The 23,609-nt window shown below is 48.5% G+C and overlaps 1 protein-coding gene and 1 long non-coding RNA gene across 3 annotated transcripts in view; one reads left to right on the plus strand and one right to left on the minus strand.

The window, feature by feature from the left end:
• The first annotated feature begins 1,507 nt into the window (after positions 1-1,507).
• LOC148117985 (uncharacterized) overlaps positions 1,508-23,609 on the plus strand; it is a 37,821-nt gene continuing 15,719 nt past the window's right edge. Inside the window, exon 1 of the long non-coding RNA XR_015736262.1 lies at positions 1,508-1,727. This is a non-coding gene — a long non-coding RNA (uncharacterized LOC148117985). The remainder of the gene's footprint in view (positions 1,728-23,609) is intronic.
• Positions 4,341-23,609, minus strand: part of Adamts17 (ADAM metallopeptidase with thrombospondin type 1 motif 17) — a 309,925-nt gene continuing 290,656 nt past the window's right edge. For both annotated transcript variants that reach the window (XM_087901254.1, XM_087901253.1), the window contains 2 exons: positions 8,578-8,755; positions 4,341-7,144 (listed from right to left, as the gene is read on the minus strand). In XM_087901254.1, the coding sequence (XP_087757380.1) occupies positions 6,978-7,144; positions 8,578-8,755 (345 nt within the window). In that variant the 3' untranslated portion in view covers positions 4,341-6,977. The remainder of the gene's footprint in view (positions 7,145-8,577; positions 8,756-23,609) is intronic.

Consider the following 23,609-nt stretch of genomic DNA (forward strand, 5'->3'; position numbering starts at 1 on the left):
CGTAATCCCCCTTTAAAAATCAGATAATAGTGGAGTTGCTTCAGGACCATTTTGCTTCCTAGTGGCTCAAGTGGGTTCATGAAGCCACCTTGACTCGGAATATAGAATTAGAAGGGATGGACCTTGTCTTAAAGAGCCATTATAGTATCAGGCTAGGGGAAATCCTGTGAAACCTCCTTCTCCCTCCTAAGAACAGGAGAGAATTGTGACATTTACTGTAGTAAGAATGTCAATTTATTATATTATATTTGGAGCTAAAGATAGAATGTAGTATTGTGTACATGCTAAGATATTCTCCCCCACTGAGTTATATATGCCGGCTCCAAGAATAGCATGTTTTAGTGTTGCTTAAAGATGGAAGGAATGAGGTAGGACATGGGATTCCCAACACATTCGTATGCAATGGCTGTCTTGGCCTTAAAAGTGTGAGAATTCTGTTTGACAACAGTGGATTCCCACAACTTGTAAAATTACATTTATTTGTACATGTGTGTGTATGACATGTCGTGACAAAGCATGTACATGTCATGGACACATGGATGTCAGAGGACAATGTCAGGAGTCAGTTCATTCTTTCCACTAGGTGGGTACCAGGATGGAAATCAGATTACCAGTCTTAGCAGTAAGGGCCTTTGCCCTCTAAGCCATCTCCCTGGCCCTGGACTTCTACAGTTTTGACCACAAAATAGCCCCCCAGTGAATGGCTCTGGGTGCTTAAGATCTTTGTTGGAACACAATCAACATGGTTCAGACACAAGGAGAATGATCACTGACTGTGCACTTAGGAGGGGCACAGCTCCCCACTATGTTCTGAAAGAGCCAACACTGCATAGAACCTCTGAGGAATCATATTGCTATACCACATCCAGGGCAAGACGATGACCAGACCAGATGGGAAGATGCCAGCAGGTTATACAGGAGGCTGCGTAAGAAACAGACATCCTCCAGCACAGAACGGGAGCCTGGCTAAGCCAGACACCATTCACAGCAGTAGAGCAACGTCCCAGGACACTTCCCGGGATAGAATACCACACCGTGCTGCAGCCTGCTTCTGCTGTCAAGAATAAATGACAAAGCTAAATCTGGTGGCACAGGTTTCTGGAATCCAGCTCCTCCGGAGACTGAGGCAGAAGGGGTGGATTACATGTTCAAGCCCTGCCTGGGTTCAAGGGCAGCCTGCCCTGAAATCTTAAAAAGGTCCATGGGCCAGGGATGTTCAATGGTAGAGTGTTTGTCTAGCACGAACAAGGAAGAGCCTGGTTCAGTTTCTAGGTGGAGTCCTCTGGGTGCTAGGGTGGTCCGCAGAGAATCAATACTTCAGAGGTAGGGTTAAGCCTAGAGGTGCCCACAACTGGTGCCCAGAGGGGACCTGAGAGCCACTGTGCAGTGACTGTGGAGGACTTCTTCAGTCCCAGCACCGGTAAGCCTTCGCCTGTCCTAGCACTGATAAGCCTTCGCCTGTCCCAGCACAGGTGAGCCTTCGCCTGACCCAGCGCGGACAAGCCTTCGCCTGTCCCAGCGCGGACGAGCCTTCGCCTGACCCAGCATTCTCTTGGATATTCACAGAAACAGAGAAAGTACTTAAGGGTTGTACCCGGGACCACCCTGCAGAAGCCACATCTGCATGTGCATGAGCTGATTTGATCTTGGAGCTGGAGCCTGATCCAGATGCTGAGATTGGATGGGTCTCCAGGGGCAGAACAACCGTGAGCTTCACATGTTACGATGTATGATGATTTTATGTGTCACTTTACCTGGCCAAAAGATGCCCAGCTGGCTGGTAAAACATGTCTAGGTGAGTCGATTGGAACCGACAATTGAACAGTATGGACTGCATTCATAAAGTGGGTGGGTACCCTCCAGCCAATGGAAGGCCCTGTAACAGAATGTAGTGGTACCCGCCAGTCAATAGCAGGCCCTGTAACAACGGGGTGGATGAGATGAATTTCTTCTTCCCGCAGTGGCACATCCCGGGCCTGGAGCTTCCTGTGCCACTGATCACATCTTTTGGGGGAATTGTCTGTGAGTTCAGGAGCTTTAGGGACTAAGGATGCTTATTTGGGAGAGTTACCCTAAGTGCTTACAGCCTTGAGTTTGGTGATAGGCTGAGCCTAAGCTATGTCAAAGTTACCCCATTGCTTAGAGAGCTAGTGGGAAAGTAGGAAATGTGGTGCTGCAGATTGGGGGGGGGGGCTGAGGGAGGGGGGGGGGAGCGGTGAGCCACAGGAGAGTGCCCTTAGGAGCTGGAGAGGTCTCCAGTTGGTCTAAGCCACCTGACACTGGAAAACCCTTGGTGACCCATTAAAACCAGTGCCAGGACAGAAACAGGGCGTGAAGACTGTTTGGCTGGGGCCTTCACCCCAGCCCCCTGGCATCCATATATACAAGGAGTCTAAAAAATGTTTAGTTAAAAGTGTCGCCTCAGCCCCAACATCCTTATCAAAAAAAAAAAAAGCCTGGAATGTTTGGCTGGAGGCTTCACCCCAACTCCTGACATAAGCCCCCTCTCCTGGGAGTTGCCTCAGTCCAAACTCCACCTTTGAGAAAGCCCACCAAATGGTGACCCCCCTCCCCAGGGAGGTCAAGATCACTCCCACAGGCTATTTAAACTGCCCCTCAGTGAATGAACGTGGTCTCCTGGTTTTCCATGGTCTTTTGGTTCTCTGTTCCCCTCTCCATGTTTTCCCAGGATGGGGGGGGGTCACCCGAGAGTTGTCCTCCATTAAACCTAGGCATCTTTTAATTTGGTCTGATTAGGTCTGATTGTGATTATTGCATCAGCAGAGAGGTTTGTTGGTCACAAAATACTTAACAAAAACCAGGGTGGAGATTGCAGGGCATCAAGGAGACGGCACAGAGGGCAGAGCTGTGGCCTTGGAGGACACTGAGCACAGCTTCACTCTCAGAAGTAGGACCAGATACAACCAGATTTGTGCCTGGTTGGGGAGGGGAGCAGGCTTTTGCTGGGGCCTTGGCACTGCTGTCCCTGGCAGTATCAATCAATAGGCTCCCTATGGTTCTGATTTCTTCCTTGAAGTCCCTGTGGCTTCTGTGTGCATTTCCTGCTGTGTGCTCCTCTAGGCTGGTCTGTGGAAGAGAACTGTGGGGCCCCAAGAGGCTGTCTGCTCTTCTGTGTTCTGGACTGTCCTAATACATAATCACCAATGGGGGACCACGTCAGCTTCGTCTAATAAACCAGAAACACTAAGGCTACTCAGTGTTCGGATAAATCCTTGCTCAGATCTCTGCCCCCCACCCTCACCCCTCCCCTAGCTGGCTCTGAGGAAGGATAAAGTTCTCCCAAGTACTAGGGGCAGGTGAAGGATGCTCCCCCAGTGTGATCCCTATCTACACATTTTCTGGAGCTGGGGTATAAACATGATATGTCCCTGAACTTCTGCAGAAGTAAGTCTACTCCTCAGTTCAGAAAGGCAATGGCTTTGGGGGGTAGGACTGTGGTGTTCTGGCCTTAGGGCCTCTGGGAGGTGGTCAGGATTAGATAAGGTCATGGGCAGAAGAAGGAAGGCCAGAGGAAACATACACACTCGTTCCTTATCTCACCAGGTGAAGCTCTGTGCTGCCTTAGGTCTCTGGCAGCAGGAATGCCATTATTAACTGTAACCTCTTGACCTTGGGTCTTTTGAACCACAGACCAAAATAAATTTTTCTTTACCTGTCTCGGGCATTTGCAATAGCAGTGAAAGTTAGGTTGGTGGATACAGTGGGGGGGGGGTGGGGGGGGGGACAGGGCCATGACTTTGAAAGCTTTTTGGTGAACATTTTGGATGTTTTCCCAACCTTAATCGGGGACATCTTTCTCCCTCTTGAGATGGAGTACTCCTCTCTCACCCCAGCTGTGACACACTTGCCTCCAAGCAGACCCAGGCAGGTTCCACATGGTTGTCCCAGTTATGAAGACATGGTGCATGCACTCTGTCCATGTCCTCACAGCCGCTGGTAAGGCTGGCAGCAGAGAGAGGGGGGCAGGAGGCAGGGTGTTGGGAGAAGTGAGCGCCCCCGTGACATGGCCAGGATTTGTGCTCTACACACTGCCATTCACTCCAGAAGACGAGAGAGGTGGCTGGACCTCATTGGCACTGCCAGACCTTGGCATATTTAGGCAGGGAGGAGGCCTGGGACTGAAGAATTTATTTGCATTCCCCTGGGGAGACCCAGGCCTCCACCAGCGTGGTATTTACTAGTGATCTCTGTGGCCACCGTTCCCCACAACCAGGTCTCAGGAGCACCAGGCTACCGCCACAGCAGGGGAGGACATCGCCCCCTTCACCAGTCCCAGCGGACCGGCTTTTGTCTTTGACTTTCCAGAGAGCTTAACACCATGGTGGAAAAACATTTTATTACACATGTTCAACTTGCTTCCAATGAAATGATGAATTTTTCACGTACGATGGCATCCGCTGCTTGTCACCTCATTTTTTGTAGTCTCTCATAACCAGCACCCAAGACTAAAACAAAATGGAACAGAGCCCACAGGCACAGTACTGAGTGTAAGTTAACTAGTGGGAAGTATATACATTTGACTTTAAAATGAAAGAAAGAGCAAAGGTGAGGTTGCCACCGAGGCTCCTTTCCTGTGCTGATCGAGCGAGCCTCCGACAGCTGCGAGCGGTTTGTCTTGCACCAGTATGAATAGCACCATAAGATTGTGAGACGCTGGCGACACATCCGTGCGGCCACAAAGGTACAGTACTTGAGTGACAGCGAGGGTTTAACACAGAAGCATCACCGTGGGGAGCCCAGAGCTCTGATGGCTCTGGGTGAAACAGAAAGGAAGTGTCACGGTGGAGCTCAAAGTGACCAGCCAGCGTTTGTTCAGAAAGCGTGTGCGTGTGTGTGGTGGGGGGGGGGGGGGAAGCACTGAGGGGCTTAACACTAAGGTGGCCGTGGGGCACGAGGGACAGTGTACACCTATGGGGATATGCTCACGCTTGCTCTGCCTAGGTGGGCCTCTGCAGACACACAAGGAGGACTATGTAGCTTCCTGAGCTGGCTCTGCTGGCGATCTCATTATTTTCTGGCTCCAAAATATAAATGTCTTTGGGTAAATCAGCAAGATATTGGGCTGAGGAAAAATTGGCAGCACCTTTCCCTCTACCGCACCCCCCAAACTCCCTGGAATCTGTGGGGTTTAGAAACAAGGTGGGGAGTCTGCTGGTGAGCAGACGTGAGCCCGGGGGAGGGGGCTGGGAGAGCAGTGTTTAGCACAGCATCGGGGTGATGACTAGTGGGTTACTTCATCCTGACAGTCTCTGGGAGCACCTAAGGAGGTTTAGCACCACCCCTTTTCAATTCAAGTGGAATCAAATAAATTCCCTGCCACCCCTACCACGTCTCTGTGATGGGCTAGTAAAAATCGAAAAACAAAAAACAAAAACAAAAAAACCTAAGCTAAAATAGAAACAGCACCAATAATCAAAAAGCACTTAGAGATGGTCCCACGGAAACCAGCCCAAAGAGCTTCTATCAGACACCAGAAGATGGGCCTCAAGGTAGTTCCAAATATAAGCACCCACGAAACCCAACCAAGAGGTGAAGCAAAGCTAGCCGGCCACAGCAGCCAGGAGACTGCCAGCTGGTCTGCTCTCAGAGAGCTCAGTCTGGTCACTTCTCTGAGCTTCTGGAGATAGGAAAGTTCTGTGGTAAGAGTGGAGGCATGGAGACAGAAGAGAGGACCTTCTCCATCCATTCAGATCACATCGGCATGGGTCAGTGAAGACAGCTGTGAGCCGCGAAGAAGGTACCAGGCGTGAGGTCTGGGTTAGAGGGCTTGATGGACGGGCAGCAATTTCAGCCAGGTGGTGTTCCTCCACAAGTCCCGGCACACCTTCCTTGTGCCCAGATACTGAAGTCAACCCTTATGCTGCCGAACCCAGGACTGACTGATGTGTGTCCTCAGATGTCCTGAGCGGGCATCCTAACTTCAGAAGAAAGGCCAATGGAAAGTCACTTGGCCAAGATGGAGCATGTTTTTAATGTGCAAAGCCTTATTGAGTGCTGGCCAGAGTGGATATGCCTGGAGGCAGGGTGGGAGCTGGCACACCCCTGAGGGAGCTGAGGGCACCTTTATGTCAGGTACACAGGTACCCTGTGCACCATGTGTGCCTGTCCCATTTCATAGCACCTTGAGGAAAGGTCCCCCCCCCCCTTTCCCTGTGGGATACACCTCTGAGCACTGAAAAGTAGATGGCTTCCCAAATCCAGCTCTTCGGGGATGCCCCCCCCCCACAGGTGGGGTGCAGAGTTACATGGCACTGGTATTCTTGCTGGTCTACTTAGATTTTAAACTCTCAGGGGCAAGGTTTCTAAGGTAAGGCCCAGGATTTTGAGACTATGTTTTTGAGGTGGGCAGAGGCCAAGTCTTGATCCTTGGACTCAGGCAGCATAGCCCTCCCCCAGAGAAGCCGTAGCTGAGGCTGGTCAACCAGGGCATTGCTGGCTTTCAGGACAGAGCCTCTTCCAATGTGATATCTCATTTCTAAGATATTTCCACAAAGCTACATCAAGCCGGAGGAATTCAAATATCAATGGAAAGCCAGGACAGAAGCACTAAACACTCTTGCTTAATCAATCTCTCTCTCTCTCTCTCTCTCTCTCTCTCTCTCTCTCTCTCTCTCTCTCTCTCTCTCTCAATAATTATCTGCCAGAGGAGCCCATTTGAGGTACATAAGATCTTGGAAGTTAAAATTCTTTTGTGACTCTTGTGTAGTTTTTCCTTAGGAAGCCATCCAGTGGCCGTTAACAGTATATTACGTTCAGGACGAATGGCAATGCCAAGTTCACTCTCTAGCTCTATGCAACTGTATTCTCGAGGCAGCCTTACTGCAGGCGCAGAGCAGTGCTTTGGGGGTCCTGGCTGCAGGGCTGGTGTGCTTTTGGGTGGGGTGAGGGCTCTCCACTCACTAACTGCCAGACCTCAGATCTTGAGTCGGAGCACTGAGCAAGCACCGTGCTATATGTCATGAGCTTGGTGGAGAGGGCGGCTGGCGCATCTTATTTGCGTAGAAGTCCCTACAGGTCTGGCAGCAGCGCTGGTACCACCGCATGTCCTGGCAGAGGTTCTTCTCTCGGATGACCCGGCAGTACACTGTCCACTGGTCTCGTGTGCATTTGTAGGTCAGAGCAGCTAAGGGGACAGCGGAAAGAACACGAGTGCCCGGAGGTTAAAGCCTTGGTTAAATAGATAGAAGCAACCCATGACTGTATTGGTTTCTCTTACCTTCAAGTACACATTAGCCTTACATAAATTCATGAACATCTAGGGCTATATAGATGCTACTTTCTCCTGTGGATTCATTTCTGCATCCAACCCCTGACTGGGTACCCTTGTTGCCGTTTCAGAGCAGGAGACACTAGACAGTTTGTTCCTAAGCTTGGAGGAGCTGGTTTGTGATATACCATACTGCTTCTGTTGGCGTTTATAAAACACAGGGACATGGAGTAGTGGACAGTAAAGGATCCACAGGGGCATGAAGTTGAAGGATAAACAAACGGCTCACATTTCTTTCAGGGTCTTAGTCCTCTAGAGAGAAAGCCTTGCACCCAGGAGGTCCCTGAAAAGATACCAAGTACACTCATGCTGGCAGCAGACATGGGTGTCACCTCTACAAGCTCAGCAGCTCCCCTGACTCACAAGGAAGCTGCCTAGAGAACTCTTGTTGGCTGGAAAGGGGCTCTGCATAGTGTGGGCTGCTAAACTAACAGGAGCGTTGATGACTCAGGAGACAAGGCTCTGGGCATGCCCATCAGGAATTAGCCAGAGCGGGTTAACTGAGGTTGGAAGACCCATCCTGAGAGTGGGTGGCTCTAGTCCCATAGCCTGAGGCCTTGAAATGAATAAAAAGGAGGAAGGTGAGCACCTGCATTCTTCTCTCTCTGCTTCCTGACTGTGGACACAGTATGACCGTTTGTCTCATACTGTGTCATGAGACATGAGACCTCCCCATGAGAGCGGACTGTACCCTTAAAGCGTAGCCCAGCAACCCCTTCCACAAGTTCCTTTGGTCAGTATTCTGTTGATGCATTAGATGGCCCTCATGTCATCCCGTCACTGGCTGGACTAAGGACACGTAAGCAGTCTTGTTCTGAGCACTGAGAGCCGCCATCACTGACTGGACTAAGGACACGTAAGCAGTCTTGTTCTGAGCACTGAGAGCCGCCATCACTGGCTGGACTAAGGACACGTAAGCAGTCTTGTTCTGAGCACCAGGAGCCAAACTTCTCACAGGAAGACTGTCACGTCTCCACCCCGTCTATGTGCAGCTCTGTCACGGCACGGAGGACCCGCGCATTTATCCTAGTGACTCTTTCCAGAAGGAAGTATGGCTTTCACTCCCCACAGAGAAGGGGGTCAGGGTTGAGGCTCTCCTGCCTTGGCAGAAGAGAGAGAAGGATACCCCAAGGATTGTGTGGAGGATGGACAAACACCTCTGAACCTTCTTCAGCCCGAGAAAATACTGGCGCCTCTAGTGTTCAAAGAAGGTGGCTTTCTGGCTTACAACAGGGGGACCGTGGCACCTTGGCACCCAGAAGCCAGGGTCGGCGAGGGGAGGTACTCACCAAGGCGAGGGGAGGTGATGGTGTTCACATTAATCTTGTCATTGCAGACCTCCTGGTGGCACTGTCTGTAGGCTGCTGGCTTGGACAGAGTGGGGCACTCATTGCCATGGCGTCCAGTTACCTTGTGCATGCACTGTACCACACGGGACTGGAGCCCCTTCCCGCAGGTGGATGAGCACTGTCAGAGACAGGGATAGCCTGAGCTAAGGGTCTATGAGATGGCCCTCCCATAAAGCCGCTCCTGGGCATGTCATTCCCAAGGGCCTACAATGTTTGCAAGTCAAGGATGCTCATTGCCTGCTAGAAGCATGCTGCAAGATGTTTCATTGAACACCTAATCCTTGGCCCCCAGAGGCTGGGACAGGCACTTGAGGCATTGGCCTATCAATGGTTCATCTTGACTGCTGACTTGATGAGATTCAGAATCACCATGGAAACAACTCTTTGGGCATCCCTTTTCGGTAATAATGACGACACTGGGCTAAAATGTGAAGAACTACCCTCAGTGTGAGAGACCCGTTGCCATGGGCTGGCAGGCCCTGGACTGAATGTGTTGAGCACCAGCTATTACACTTACCTCTTCCTGACCATGGGAACAATATAACTGCTACCTTAAGCGCCTGCCTTTCCCACCATGAAGGAGTGTACCGAAAATCTTAAACAGAAATTGCTTTTATCTGGTATTTTGTCACCGCGATGTCACTGATACCGAGGCGATCAGGCAAGGTAACGAGGGCAAGGCGCCCAGGATGAGATTCGTGCCTTTATAAGAAGAAGAAGACTGGAATGTTCTCGCCATCAAGTGAGGATGACAAGATGGCGCCCTGCAAACCAGGGGACATCGGCCCCAGGTTTGGTGACCCTGGCATAGACACAACTGCTCAACCAGTCTTTACATCTCAGCACAGAAGTCTGAGCAAGATGAGACATTGGATAATGACAAACATGTGTGTCCTCAGCCATATCTCCCCCTGCACAACATTCTCATTGGCTCGAGCACAATCCTACTCTGAGACGGATTGTTAGTAGCCCATGCCTGCAGCATCTGCTGACGGCATGAGGCGTCTGTGTACGGTGCCTTTGGCCCTCGAAGTTTGGGAACGTGTATCCCATGCTTTCGAGGGCCAGTTTCCCTAATGGTGCTTTTCTAAGTCCCTCCCATGGCAAGTGGCTCCTGACTGTCTCCCAGAGGAGCTTGGTCCTCTTCCCGGGTTGGACTCCCCATTTTTACTCTCCCCAGGACCCCATAAGTCATTTCTCCACTAAGTTGGTTTCTTCCCAAGTAGAGACCCACAGCCATATGTACACCTTGTTCATCTGGTGTCCCCAGAGCCTACCCTCCCTGATTTATGGGGTCCTGAGGACACTCTGCAAAACTTTAATATGGCCCAGGCTGCGCAGCAGCCCAGCTGGAGTTAATAACAGCATCCAGGTAGGGAGAGGAAAGGGCTGTCCTTAAAATGCGGAGTGCGCAGAGAAAGCCAGGTGCTATTCTTAGCCCTGTTTCCTTGAGTCTCTCCCACCGGAGTAGGAGGAGGGCCTTCCTGGGAGCTGATGGGGGAGTCACAGGAGATGGGGAGTCACAGGCCCAATGGAGGCACTGGTGTACCATTTTGCCCAGGGAGTCCTTGCCAACTCCCTTTCAGAGAGATTTCTGGGAGCAGGGGCTTTGCCTTCCTGTCTAACAAGCAGGATCTTGCTGTGGAGTGTAAACATTCAAGGGAATGCTGTTTGGAAAGATCATCAGTCTTCAATCACAAAAGAAGGCAGCTCCCCCCCCCCCCCCCCCGCCCCGCTCCTGGGGCCCCTCAGCATGTTCCGACCAGCTCAGACTCTCTGACATGCCAGGCTGTCCCTAAGCCTGGCTTCGTGCCCAGGTCTGTGTCCCAGATACACCCAGCAGAGTCTTCCCCCCACCCAGAGAATTCACCTGGCATCGCCAATGCAGATTTCGAGGTGCTAACCTTAACCTCAGGAGTCCATATCAGGATTCATAGAGGTCTGAGGGCTGCTGAGGTGATACAAGGAAGTTCCCACTCATAGGGAGCCCTCAAACATGGGGTAGGTGCTAGAGCAATGTGGATTTTAGGGGTGTTTTACAGGAAGCTAGGACTGGCTGCAGGAATAAGCTGGTGAGCTTTGAAAAAAAAATCCTGATGTCTCAACCCCACAAAGAAGTACATCAGGGAAGGCCAGGGACATCACTCTTTGTCTTTAAGATTGTCAGGTGGGTGCAGTGGATATCTGGGATTGAAAGCCCCGACTTAACCCGCATTTCTGTGCTCTGTAGAAATGCGAAGAACTCCTCCCATGAAGCCATCATGTATTTCTATTCAGCTAAGCATGGTTAAGTGGGAATGACGTCCAGCTGCAGACTGGACTGCCGGGTTTATGCAGAGTTGACAGGTGGGCTCGGATGGAGGAAGCAGTCACGGCTCCCATTCAAATAAATGCTTCATGTTTTCGTAAAGAACAAAACTGCTCTGGGCTCAGGGGCAGCAAGGCGTGCTTTCAAATATTTCGTAGCCGAAGTAGTGTTTGGGAAAACGCCACTCATCTGAATAACCTCAACCGAGGTTCGTTATGGGTCTAATGAAAGATGGCTCCGAGGTTAAAAAAATGAAGGCAAAAATTTTAGCTACTGACTTCTAGAGACAGGATTTCATAATTACAAAGAGAGAGGGGTGGCATAAAATGTATAAAGACCACTTATTGAAGTAATCACACCTACCGAGTCCATTTGAATAAGGTCAGTGACAGAAAGGTCAGTGATATTGTCAGAGCAATCACACCAAGGAAGAGCAAAGCCACACCACCTGGTACAAAGCCATTATCAATGCAATGTCCACGCTGACTTGGAGCCATCCCGTCAGGCGATGAACCGTCAAGCCATACCAGTCAACGCTAATGTACATGAAGGTTTATGCCCGGATGTCCCGAGGGAGCATCCCACTCAGAGGTTTCTCAGTGAAGCTAGAGGGTGATGACTTTGTGTGCCCTGATAAAATACATGGGTGTCTCAGGAGATGATGGAGCAGATAGCACAAATATCCCATCGTGATGGACAGAACTGTATCATTCAATGGTGAGTTCATACGGCTCAATTTAAAACTTGTAGAAAAAGAAAAGGGCTATGTCTAAATCCAGGTGCCTAACACACAAGTTTAAATAGTTGGGGCCAGCGAGATGGCTCAGCAGGTAAAGGTGCTCTTGTTAAGTACAAGGAGAGAACTAAGTTCCTCCCTAAGTTTCCTCTGACCTCATAGGCCTGCCATGGTATGTGGGCCTTAGTGTCCCATACTAAGGACTTCTCGGGAAATAAGAAGGGAGAATTCCCACTGATGATCCTTCTACACTGGCTGTGTTTTGGTTTGAGCCTGCCCCTAGCCCAAGAGTCACACAGCACACAGTCAGGTCGTTGGGTAGAGTTTATCATATTAGGGAGTGGCTGGGGAGAGATGAGCCTGTCAGCACCCTGCAGAAGTCTGGGAAATTACGGGCCTCTATAAACATTAGAAGAGCTATCATTATTAATAGCAAAGGTGTGACTGAGGATACAGTAAGCTGGTCGGAGGCTGCAGCAGGCACACCAGGAGGTTGCAGGAGGTACACCAGGAGGCTGCAGCAGGCACACCAGGAGGCTGCAGTAGGCACACCAGGAGGCTGCAGCAGGCACACCAGGAGGCTGCAGCAGGCACACCAGGAGGCTGCACGAGGTTGAGGGAGGCACACCAGGAGGTGGCTCCCTTCTTTAGTTCCTTTAGGCTGATGCACTGTCACTAGAATCTAGCTCAGGGTTGACCTGGCAGCCAGAACTCCAGGAGCACAATTAGGGACTGTTTTTGCATGGCACCTTTCTGGGACCCCAGGCTCAGAGTACAGAGAACAGAGGCATACTGTGAATTCCATTCTGTGGCCCTCCCCCTGAGGCCCCAGCCCTAATTAAACAGTGAGGAGATGACAGTGTCTCCTGATAGCATCGGATTCTGCCCTGAAGCCTTGCTGGGAAGCCATTCTTCAGGCTTTTACAACCTAAGCAAACACATCTATACAAACAGATCTGGTCTTGTCTGAAGCTCTCTTGTGGCTGCCCCCACCCCTTCTGTAAAGTGGCTCGGTCCATCAGCATTTACTGTGGCTCCCTAAGACTCAGTTAACCCAGACAGAAGTAAACCTGCCATAAATTCATGAAGAAAAGCTTATGTCAGGCTAAGTAAAAGACACTCCCCTCCCTGTCCTTTTGGGAGCAAATACCTATAAAACCCTTTGTATTCTGCTGGTGACCATGCAGCCCCAGCACCCTTTGCTTGAGCAAGAAGGGAGAATCAAAATCAAAGACACCTGAGGCAGAGGTGCCCTGGGGGAAAACCAGTGTGAAATAAAGATTTTATGTGGTTCAGTGGTTGAACACTTCCTTAGGTGCAGGAAGAGACTCCGGTTTACAGCTTCATCCGCAGCACAAAAACAAAACAAAAAATAAACAAGCAACCAAGAAACTAACAACACCCCACCTACACTAAAACAAGTCAGGATGTAGACTCACAAAGTACAAAAACAGAGATTGAACTTGGATTTTTCTCATATGCTTTTAAAAGCAAATTACAAAGTGACTAGGAAGAAGAGATTGTTCCCTGGTTGGAGAAGTCTAGGCCAACAGGAGGAAACGGGTTGTCTGGCCCTTGCCACACTGTGCAGCAGCAGTATTGCCTGGCGTCTCTCAAATAACAGTAATTATAATAGCCATTAAGAGCAGGATCTGCCTGTTACAGTGTCCTGGGCTTACCGATGGTCTAGTTCTCATGCTGACAGCTGCTTGGTCAGTGCGGTGCTTAGAACACAGTGGCCGATCATTTGTAGGAGATGAGGTGCACCTTTCATAGCAGGGTGTGAGCCTTGAGCCTTAGGATTCCAGACTTGAGACTTGACCACCCCCAGCAGGAGGAGCCAGTCCCCTCTCCCCATTGCTGCCCAGACGCTCTGCCCTAAGACACCTTCCTGGCAAGAAGGAATTGTCTGTTCTCAGCTGTAAGAAAATGTAAACACTAAATTCTAATGGGATGTTTTCAGGATTTAATTATAAAAAAAAAATGTTATAGGAATCCTGAGAGAGAAAGGGTATCCTGTGGGAACTTGTGTTTGGGATAGATAAGTTCAGATCAGGCTGCCCTCCCTGAACTGGGACTGGGTAGGCTGAGGCAGGAAGGAGCTCCCAGGGCAGCAGGAAACCATTCCTAGCCTCTTGAGGGAATCTGAAAGCCAGCCTGCCTCTGGTAGGTTCTGGATAGGAGACACAGAGAAGGAACCCCACGGTAGCTCCAAGTTCTATTGGTCAGAAAGATACCTGGCTGGTAAAATGTCGTTAGTTCTTCAAGGGCTTTCCTGACAGTTTTCCCTCCAGATTTGGCAGAAAAGCACAAACCTGGGTAGCTGTTGAAACCTGAAAGAGCTGGTCTGGACAATAAAGAAAACCTCCACGATGTCCGTGCTAACTCTGACATGGAAGAAAAAGTTAGACTCAAGCATGCGTACGCACACACTCCCTCCCCCTTCTGCTCTCGAAGCCTTTCATGCAGTCTTGGCTTGGTGCCCAGAGCCTCTCCTTCCTCTGAATTTGCAACCTGACAGTCCTGATTCAGGTTGGACTTTACAGTCAGAGAGCCAGAGAGCGTGGCACCCACTGATGATCTATCTGCAAGGACTGGTGATGTGGGAGGTCCCTCTGTAAGCTGTGAATACCATTGGTGAATAAAGAACTGCCTTGGCCTGTTGATAGGGCAGAACTTAGATAGGTGGGGAAAACTAAACTGAATGCTGGGAGAAAGGAGGCAAAGAGAGAAGCCATATAGCCCCGCCAGAGACAGACGACAGAACTTTACCAGGTAAGCCACAGTCATGTGTCGATACACAGATTAATGGAGATGGGTTAAATCAAGAGTTAACCAATAAGAAACTAGAACTAATGGACTAAGCAGTAATTTAAATAATATAGTTTCTGTGTGATTATTTTGGTTCTGGGCAGCCGGGATGAACAAGCGACCTTCCTCCAACAGGCTGGGGCATCCTCAGAGGCTTGGCATGGAGGAGTCTGCAAGGGTGGCTCTCAGTCCCTCCCTTGAGGGCAGAAGATTCTCATCATTACTTTCCTCTCCATCCGAGCCATGGTTCCCCAGGAAAAGCTGCAGACAGGCTAGGAACTAATGTGAACCTCTATTTCCTCATGTTGAAAACTGGGACAGATGGTTGTGAGAGTCAAACGGGTCACGCGAGTGGATGCACTTGGTCATGGATTCCACCCAAATGAATATGACCTTCCACCAGCACCATATCTGGGACTCCCCAAGGCAGGGGCTCTCAGGGTTACATGGTACTGACTTCACACAGCATTAAGGGCTTAGCATACCCTTGTGCTGGTCAGGAGGCCCAGGAAGCACATGGAGCAGCCTGCCATTTGCATCTCGATGGGTGAGCATGCCATCCACTGCAAATCAGTGGCTTAGGCAGGGCTGGCTGAGAGTCACAGTAATGTGGCCACAGGTACATAGCCAGTGGCGATGGCACCAAATGCAAGCAGAGGCTCTGAAGTGGCGCGGGGCGGAAGAGCTTTCTGTGAGCACCCTTCACATGACAGGGTTGGCTCCTTTTTAAGACCATGGCACTCCAGCCCTTATCACCCTGTCAAGAGCACAGGAAAGTGTCCAATAGCTCCATGGGAGCATCCTGACCACAGTGTTTGTGTGACCATGACGCCATGGGCTTTCCTTCTTTCTCCTTGGCTTACTGCTTGTGCTGGCTAGTCTTACGTCAACTTGACACAAACTAGAGTTATTGGAAAGGAGGGAGCTCTACTTGAGAAAATGTCTCCATGAGATCTGGATGTAAGGCATTTTCTTTAGTGATTGATAGGGGTGGGCTCAGTCCATGGTGGGTGGTCCCATTCCTGGGCTGGTGGTCCTGGGTTCTATAAGAAAGCTGAGCAAGCCAGTAAGCAGCACCCCTTCATGGCTTCTGATCAGCTCCCGCCTCCAGGTCCCGCCCTGCATGAATTCTTGTCCTGACTTCCTTGGATGACGAACTGTGCTATGCAAGCCTGGGCCGGATAAACCCTTTCCTCCCTGACTTGCTTTTTGGTCAGACTGTTTCATCGAAGTACTAGAAACCCTAACAAGACACTGCTCAGAGATACTTTCTGCACGTTGTTTGTTCTGTGCTGCGTTTCCATCTCACAGACAGAAGGAGTCCAGGCTACTTGCAGATGGTGGAGAAGGCTCCCTTGGGGCTTTTTAGAGGCCCTGTAGGTCAGGCCAGCTCCTTCTATGGGTACTTAACTGCTGCCAGAAGGTCAATTATCATTTTGATCTTTTTGGTAGGAGAGAGGTCAGATTTCACCTGTGTTAGTTAGATCTCAGACTCAGGACAAATGGCTAACTGGGGTGCCTATTTAACATATCAAAGGACTCTGGTCACCGCCCTCCCTCAGTCTCTATCTATTACAGAGTCACCCTAGCATATTCCACCCCTTACCCTAAACTCTCCAGCCCAGGGACTGGACTGGGCCCATTCCCCCAGCTCCTCTGAGACCTATTTAACCCCGCCATTTTGGCTATTCTGATCTCTTGGTCTCCCAACTTGCTCCCGACTTCTTGGCTCCTCTCTTAGCCCACCTGCCCCCCCCCCCCATTCCTCTTAAAACACCATCCATTCTAATCCCTTTGCAACAGTTCATTTCTCATGGGGAAAGTCTCACTGTTTCAGTGGTTGATGGACATGTGTGCTCTTGACTAGGAAACATTGCAACTTTAGATTCGCAGCCATACTAAAGAACCGACCCCTTGCCCTGGTTTAAGTGTCCCACACCTCCAGGTTGAACATTGGCTCTGCATTTAATGGGGTGCAATGGATTATTGGAACTGTTTTCTAGAAAGTTCTCTTGTATCCCTGGAGGTGAACTGTAACAGATCAGAGCAATGGCGGTACCAACGGCAGGGAGGGGAACACAGGCAGGGACTGTGTTCCTTGTACATGACTCTATCGAAGGGTTGGCTGCTTCTTGGAGTCAGGATGATAGAAAGAGATCCTTGCCCAGCTCTCCCAGGCTCTGAGCATTGAGGGGCCCAATTGCTCCCAACAATGTTGCACAGGTATCGAGTATTAGGTTCAAAGTGGCTCCCCAGTGGCAGTGCTGCTGGCAATGCCCTAAGTGACAGTCTGGGTTCAAACTCAGGTTGAACTCTGGCTGGGTAAACAGAAAGGTTACCACTTCAACAGCATTCCTCAAAAACCTTGTGAGGCAGGTTTCTCTTTGTCAGGAAAAGCCATCCCCCTGCCACCACCACCCTGCAACTGTGTCTGACAACGGGACCGCTAGACCTAGTTCCCTATTAACTCAAGCAAACCTGTAAAAGATCAAAGTCACTACTCTAGGTCCCAGGATGTTCTCAGGTCCTCAAAACTGGGAAGGCTTTCCCCACCTTCTGCTGTTCTCTCTGTCCCTAAGAGATAGCTTGGCAGTCTTGATGCCTCAATAAACCTTTCTTTCTACCTAGGGAGTGGGCTTATTTGGTAGTTTCACTGTGCCCTTGTCACATTTGGTACTGAAACCTGGGAGGAACACTGCCTGCCCCCCCTTCCCTAGTTCCTCCTAACTGAAACAAACTGCTATTTGATCCTCCTGGGTATGTATCGTTTGCTTATGCTGGCTTCTACCACTTACCATATTCGGTCTGAACGGCAGCGCCTACCTCTTCAGCTGCTTCCTTTCTCCACCTGCTAGCCCTACCTGTTTCTTCCTGCCTACTCGGGTGGGTTTCCGCTCACAGCTGCCTGCTCTGTTTCTTGCTCATGGGAGCTTGTCATGCACTCCTGGGCACCCATCACATGGCAAGGGATGCCTCTCCACTGAGATCCTGGGCATCTCACTGACAAATCTTGATCCTCTGGGGATACCCCCAGGGACTTAGGCACTGTTCTATGGCATTCACCCCTTACAATGTCTCCTTCCCTGTGCCCTTTGTTCTTTGCTTTTGGGATCCTCCTTCTGGTGGGACTCCTACTTACGGTAAGTCTCATCTACCTCCTATTTGCTTTGATCCTGCAGATTCTTTATTGCCACCTTTTCTTCAAGGGCCATTCCCTTCCTCCAGGTAACCATGGGCTCTTCTCATTCAAGTTTAGACTGTTGATTCCTCTCTCCTGCCTTATGCAATCTTTCCCCCTCCTTGGACTCAGATTATTAAGTCTCATTGCCTTAATTTTACTGAAAATATGGCTTGGCCCCCATACAAGCTTGACAGTCTCAGTGGCCAGGAAATGGCACATTTGATTACCAAACTGTAGCAGATTGTGACAACTTCTGCCATGTGCAAGCAGATGATCCAGAAACTCTCATCTCTAAGCCTTCTTTGTTCTCCCCTCTCGCTTTCTCTAAGCTGTCTTTGCTCTCTGCTCGCAGGCCTCCGTCTGATCACTGGCTTTGGTCTTACACAGATTCAAATGTCTGCTGTGTATGAATAATATTGGAAAAGTCATCACATGCCATTTTAGTCTACTAAAAAGCTGGCCCTGGAGATGAGATTTGGTCTGCCCACTTTAGATCCAAGCGTGTTGTTGCCAAAGTCTTTGTCCGGGGTCAGGATAGCCACCTGACTCTGTGACAGGGAGAAAGAAAACAAAACAGAAAAGCCCAGTGAGAAGACATTTCGTTTTTGAGAACAACTAGGAGGCAAGCCATTTCCAATAGGAGTTACTGATGGCTAAATATAGTCACATCACACCTCGACGATATTTTGGATAAGGTTTATATATTCCTAAGGTTATAATGGTCTATTGAGGTTAACAGAAACTGACTTAAAAATATATGTCTAACCATTCTTGTCTTTGCTAATGTTGTTAATCTTTAGCAAATTTGGAAAACCTGAGTCATAAAAAATGATATTTTGTAAAAAGTACATTATAAAAGAATCAGGAAAATGATGTTCCCAGTATCTCCATGGAATGAATTTATGGTTTAAGGTTTACTTTGATATTAAATGTTTTTCTATTCAAAATTCATATTTTTTAAATTTTAAGACACAAATGTAACAGGTATAAAATTAGGAAATCATTGTAAACTGCTAAAGAGACTTAAAACATAAAAGTTAATGGTCAGTCACCTTATAAATGATCAGATTCTTTAATGTACTCAGAACTGTGTTTGTAGTTATGCTAAGTATTTATGTAATTTATTTAGAGGGAGAAGCTTAGAGAGAAAGACCAATTCATATCCCCCATTATATAGTCTTCTGTGAATGCCATTAAAGTCAAGCCTGAGGCAAGTAACTGAAAACAAGTTTAAAGTAAACTTAAAGCTTGCTTAATGTAAATGATATTCAAAATCGGGTATATTAAAATAAAGAACTTAAGAGGTCAGTTGACAGCCCTCAAACCCTCAGAGAGAGATTTGAATATGGCATTTAAGGTGTTTAATGGGAGGGAGAGACAGGAAAAGATGGAAAAGGCTTCTCAAGACAGAAATACCAGCTTCTGGCAGCAGCACTGAGGCTACCAGCAGAGAAGACAGGGTACCAGTGGATTTTACCTGGAGCCTTCTCCAAATGTGGCAATACCTGTCACTGAGCAGAGAGCTTCTCTTTTCCTCAGCCACCCCCAGGAGTCTGCACAAACTGTGAACTGGCTGGGCACTGGAGGGTCGACTGTGCCCCTTTGCCTGCCAAGGTAGGCCAGGCCCCCAAGTTCCTCCTCTACAGAAAAATCTCTCAGATCTTCTGGGCCTGGCAGCCAAAGATGGATGCTGCCCAGGGACCTTGTCCCCAACACATCCATCAAGATTACCACACAGGAGTCCAGGTTAACTGTTCAGATTACTGGGTGAGTCTCTGCCATTTTTAATTGATTTGGAAGCGACAAGGTCCATAGTTCCTTTTCACTCTAGTAAAACCTATCCTTACCCAAGTCTTTTGAATAAAAACACTTCAAAACGGAAGCTCAGTTACCTGTCCCAGGTGCCTACCTATACGTGGTTTCAAGTGCAAAAGTCAGGCAGGCCTTGCATCTTCCTGGAGCTAACAAGCTTCCTGCTGTGGACAGGTGGACTCATAAACAGGTTTCAATAAAAAAAGAAAATTCAGAACTACCATGCTGCTGTTACTGACTTTAAAGACTACTTTTTACTATTTTTTATGCTCCAATGATAATTATGAAAGGACTTGTTCGTCCGTCCTTCCTTCCTTCCTTCCTTCCTTCCTTCCTTCCTTCCTTCCTTCCTTCCCTTTCTTTCTTTCTTTCTTTCTTTCTTTCTTTCTTTCTTTCTTTCTTTCTTTCTATGAGGTTATTTAAGCTATGTATGGTAGAAAAGGAAGCTAGAAAGACAGAATTCCAAGGACAAAGAGTAGAGCCTCCACTTGTTTCATCTGAACCACAATCCTACCCTTCCCTTTTCTTAAATATCTCTGCTTCGTTTTATACCGTGATTTCTTTTTTAAAAATTTTTATTTAAAAGTTTATTTTTTCCACTTTACATACAAACCACAGTCCCCTGTCCCTCTCTTCCTCCTACTCTCCCCTCTGACCAACTCTCCCATCTACGCCTCAGGAAGAGTAAGGCCTCCCATGGGGAGTCAAAAAAGTCTGACAGATCAAGCCAAGCCAAGACCAAGCCCCTCCCCCATTTATGGAAGTTGAGTAAGGTATCCCTGTTATTCCTTTTGGTCTCTGGTCCCTTTAAAAGACAAGCCACACCCACTCCCAGTGACTTCTGACCTCTCTTTGCCATCCTGGCCTCTTTCTGCTTTCTCTCTTGGTGTGTGCACACGTGTCTCTGTCTTCTTTCTTTCTCCCTTTCTCTCTGTCTCTCTTTCTCTCCCTTTCCTTCTCCCTCTCCCTTTCTCTCTCTGCCCCCTCCCCTTTTCCTCCATAACCCCAAATAAATATTTCAATCTCATTCTACATGTCCATGTCTCTGTCTCCTGCCCACCTGCCATGTGCCTGCCTGCCCACAGCCAGCCACTCCCCCTAGATGCGCTCTTGCCTGCTCTGTGAGCTCACCGCCTGTTCACATGGCCCCTGGGGATCTTGCAGGGACCCACAGCTGTCTCTGCCGGACTAGCGGCTGCTCTGCGAGCCTGCCAGAGTCACGCCAGTTTTGTTTTTTTTTTTTTAAGGAATATTAATTCCTCCATAGGGAATGGGCTCTAAAAAGCCAGTTCATACACTAGGGATAAATCCTGGTGCCAGTACCTGTGGTCCCATAAACTTCCTAAGCCACAGAACTGTCACCCCACATTCAGAAGGCCTAGCTTTGCTCTATGTAGGTTTCCTAGCTATTAATCCAGAGTCAGTTAATGCAGAGTTAGTGAGCTCGCACTAGCTTGGATCAGTTGTCTCTGTGCCCCTCACCTGAAGAATGGATAAAGAAAGTATGGTATAGTTACACAATGGAGTATTACTCAGTGGTAAAAAACAATGACATCTTGACATTTGAAGGCACATGGATAGAAGTAGAAAAAACAATCCTGAGTGAGGTAACGCAGACCCCAAAAGTCAAACATGGTACGACCTCACTCATAAGTGGATATCAGACATAAAGAAAAGGATGACCAACTTACAATCCACAACCCCAGAGAAGCTAGGTAACAAGGAGGACTCGAAGAGAGACATGCATGGATACCCCTGGGAAGGGGAAATAGACAAGATCTTCTGAGAAAACGGAGACGGGGAGGGAACGGAGGAATGATGGGGAGGGGGAGAATATGAAGGAAAGGAAAGGTTGAGTTTGGGGAGGGAGAGAGAGGGAGAGCAAGGAAAGAGATATCTTGATAAAGGAATTCATTATGGGGCTAGGGAGAAACCTGGTGCTAGGGAAACTCCCAGGAATCCACAAGGGTGACCCCAGCTAAGACTCCTAACAATAGTGGAGAGGGTGCCTGAACTGGCCTCCCCCTGTAATCAGATTAATGACTACCTTAATTGTCATCATAGAACCTTCATCCAGTAACCGATGGAAGCAGATGCAGAGATCCACAGCAGAGCACTGGGCTCTGGAGCTTCTGGAATCCAGTCGAAGAGAGGGAGGGGAATTATGTGAGCCAAGGGGTCAAGATGATGATGGGGATCCCCACAGGGACTTGCTTTTCAAGGACGACTCTCAGTAATCAAGCACCTATGCCCTGTGCATGACTGAATATTTCCATATGGAAAGGAAAAGAAAGTTTAAAGATTAAGATGGTTGGATGTTTCCAGAATGGAAAAGAAAAAAAAATAGGTTTCTACAAGTTGTGAATGTCTGAGGAAGTGATAAGGTGTTTGAAAAATGAAACTTAAAGATGATACAAATGTTATTAAGACTTGTTCTAAGTTTGGCATATTAACTGATGGAATGCTGATAAGCTATCAATGTAGTCTCGGTAAGAGTTATAAGTACTGGTTGCTAAAGCTTTTTCAAACATGATAATTGAAATTATCATTGTCACAGCTTCAAAAAATTGTTCCTTTGTTTTCTTTTTTAAATAGGGACTTAAGTACTTCCCCTGTGCTGGAAATGGCTCCACCCATCCTTATCTATCCAGTCCTCTTATGGTGGTGGTCTGAGGTCAATAGGACCGAGGAAAGAGTATTCACGTTCCTGTTCCAGAACCAGCTTTCAGGCCCACAGTCTATTCTTCCCCTTTGCTCTCTTTCCTGCCAGGAAATGTGTGTCTTGGTACAGGTGAATGTTCATGTTTGTAATGATAACTCCTCAGGCTTTATTTTTGCTGTGGCTCAATCCATGAGTCTGCTCGAACTGTTTGCAGACACTTAGTAACTGCTTTCTCTACAATGAGTGTTACGATTTTTATGTTGACCTGCCCTGTCACCTGGGTACCCTGTCCCTTAAAGAGACAAGCGATGTCCACTACTCTCTCTCTCTCTTTCTCTCTCTCTCTCTCTCTCTCTCTCTCTCTCTCTCTCCTCTTTCCCCTCTTTCTGTCTCCCCACTGAGGCAAACTCTTTGGTACCTTTCTGTCTCTCTCTGCCCGCTGTTCTTCTGAAGAGGCAGCTTTCTGTCTATCTCCCCCTTCCCTTCTTCTCCTTTCTCTCTCTGTCTATTTCTCTCCCTTTTCTCTCTTTCCTCCCATACCACTCCCTATCCCCCAAACACCCACTAAATAAACTCTCCATACCCAAGTTCTCTCTGCATGTCGTATCTGTCTGTCCCTTACCTGCTGTGGTATCACATCCACCATGTTGATCTGGAAGAGGCTAGCTGTTCTCACAGCACTTGGGTAGAAGTGACCTGAGACTGCACGGGTAGGAAGGCATATCTTCTGAGAGCCCCAGTCCCAGCCTCCTCTCTGTACTGGCTGTGCAGGCATTGCCTCCCACCAATTATGGGGGCCCAGACTGCTAGTTTTCTAATCCCCATCTAGGTTGCTTGCTTACTAGTCACAGGAAAATAGTCCACAGCAATTGGTTAGAAAATGCAGGAGACTCCACAGGCAAAACAGCAACACTCCCTGGAAGTGGGGTGGTAGAGAGGACACTTCCGTCCTAAAATAGGTACAGTTTGAACAACAGAAAACCCATGGGGAAGGTCCATCCCATGGCACCCACATTCATAGTTCCAGTAACTTGGAGAGCGAGTTCAGGGACCCTAGAGGGAATTGTACTAATGTGGGATTTCCTTCCATATGGTGTGAATATGTTTTATGGCCATTGGTTAAAAAAGAATCTGCTTTGGCCTATGGCAGGGTTGACTATAGCAAGGCAGAAAATCCAAGCAGAGATAGAGGAGGAATGAAGGCAGAGTCAGGCAGATACTATGTAGCTGCCAAAGGAGAAAAATGCCAGAACATTACTGGTAAGCCACAGCCTCATGACAATACATAGATTAATAAAAACTGGTTAATTTAAGATGTAAGGGATCGCTATAAATATGCCTGAGCCATAGGGCAAACTGTTATAATTAATATAGTTTCTGTGTGATTATTTGTGTCTGGGTGGCCGGGAAATGAAAGCACAGTCTCTGTTTACATTTCTTTCCCAAAAAAGCCAAAAAAGGA

The sequence above is a fragment of the Myodes glareolus genome, chromosome 24, assembly GCF_982192425.1.
Source record: "Myodes glareolus chromosome 24, mMyoGla1.1, whole genome shotgun sequence".
Taxonomy (NCBI): Eukaryota; Metazoa; Chordata; class Mammalia; order Rodentia; family Cricetidae; genus Myodes; species Myodes glareolus.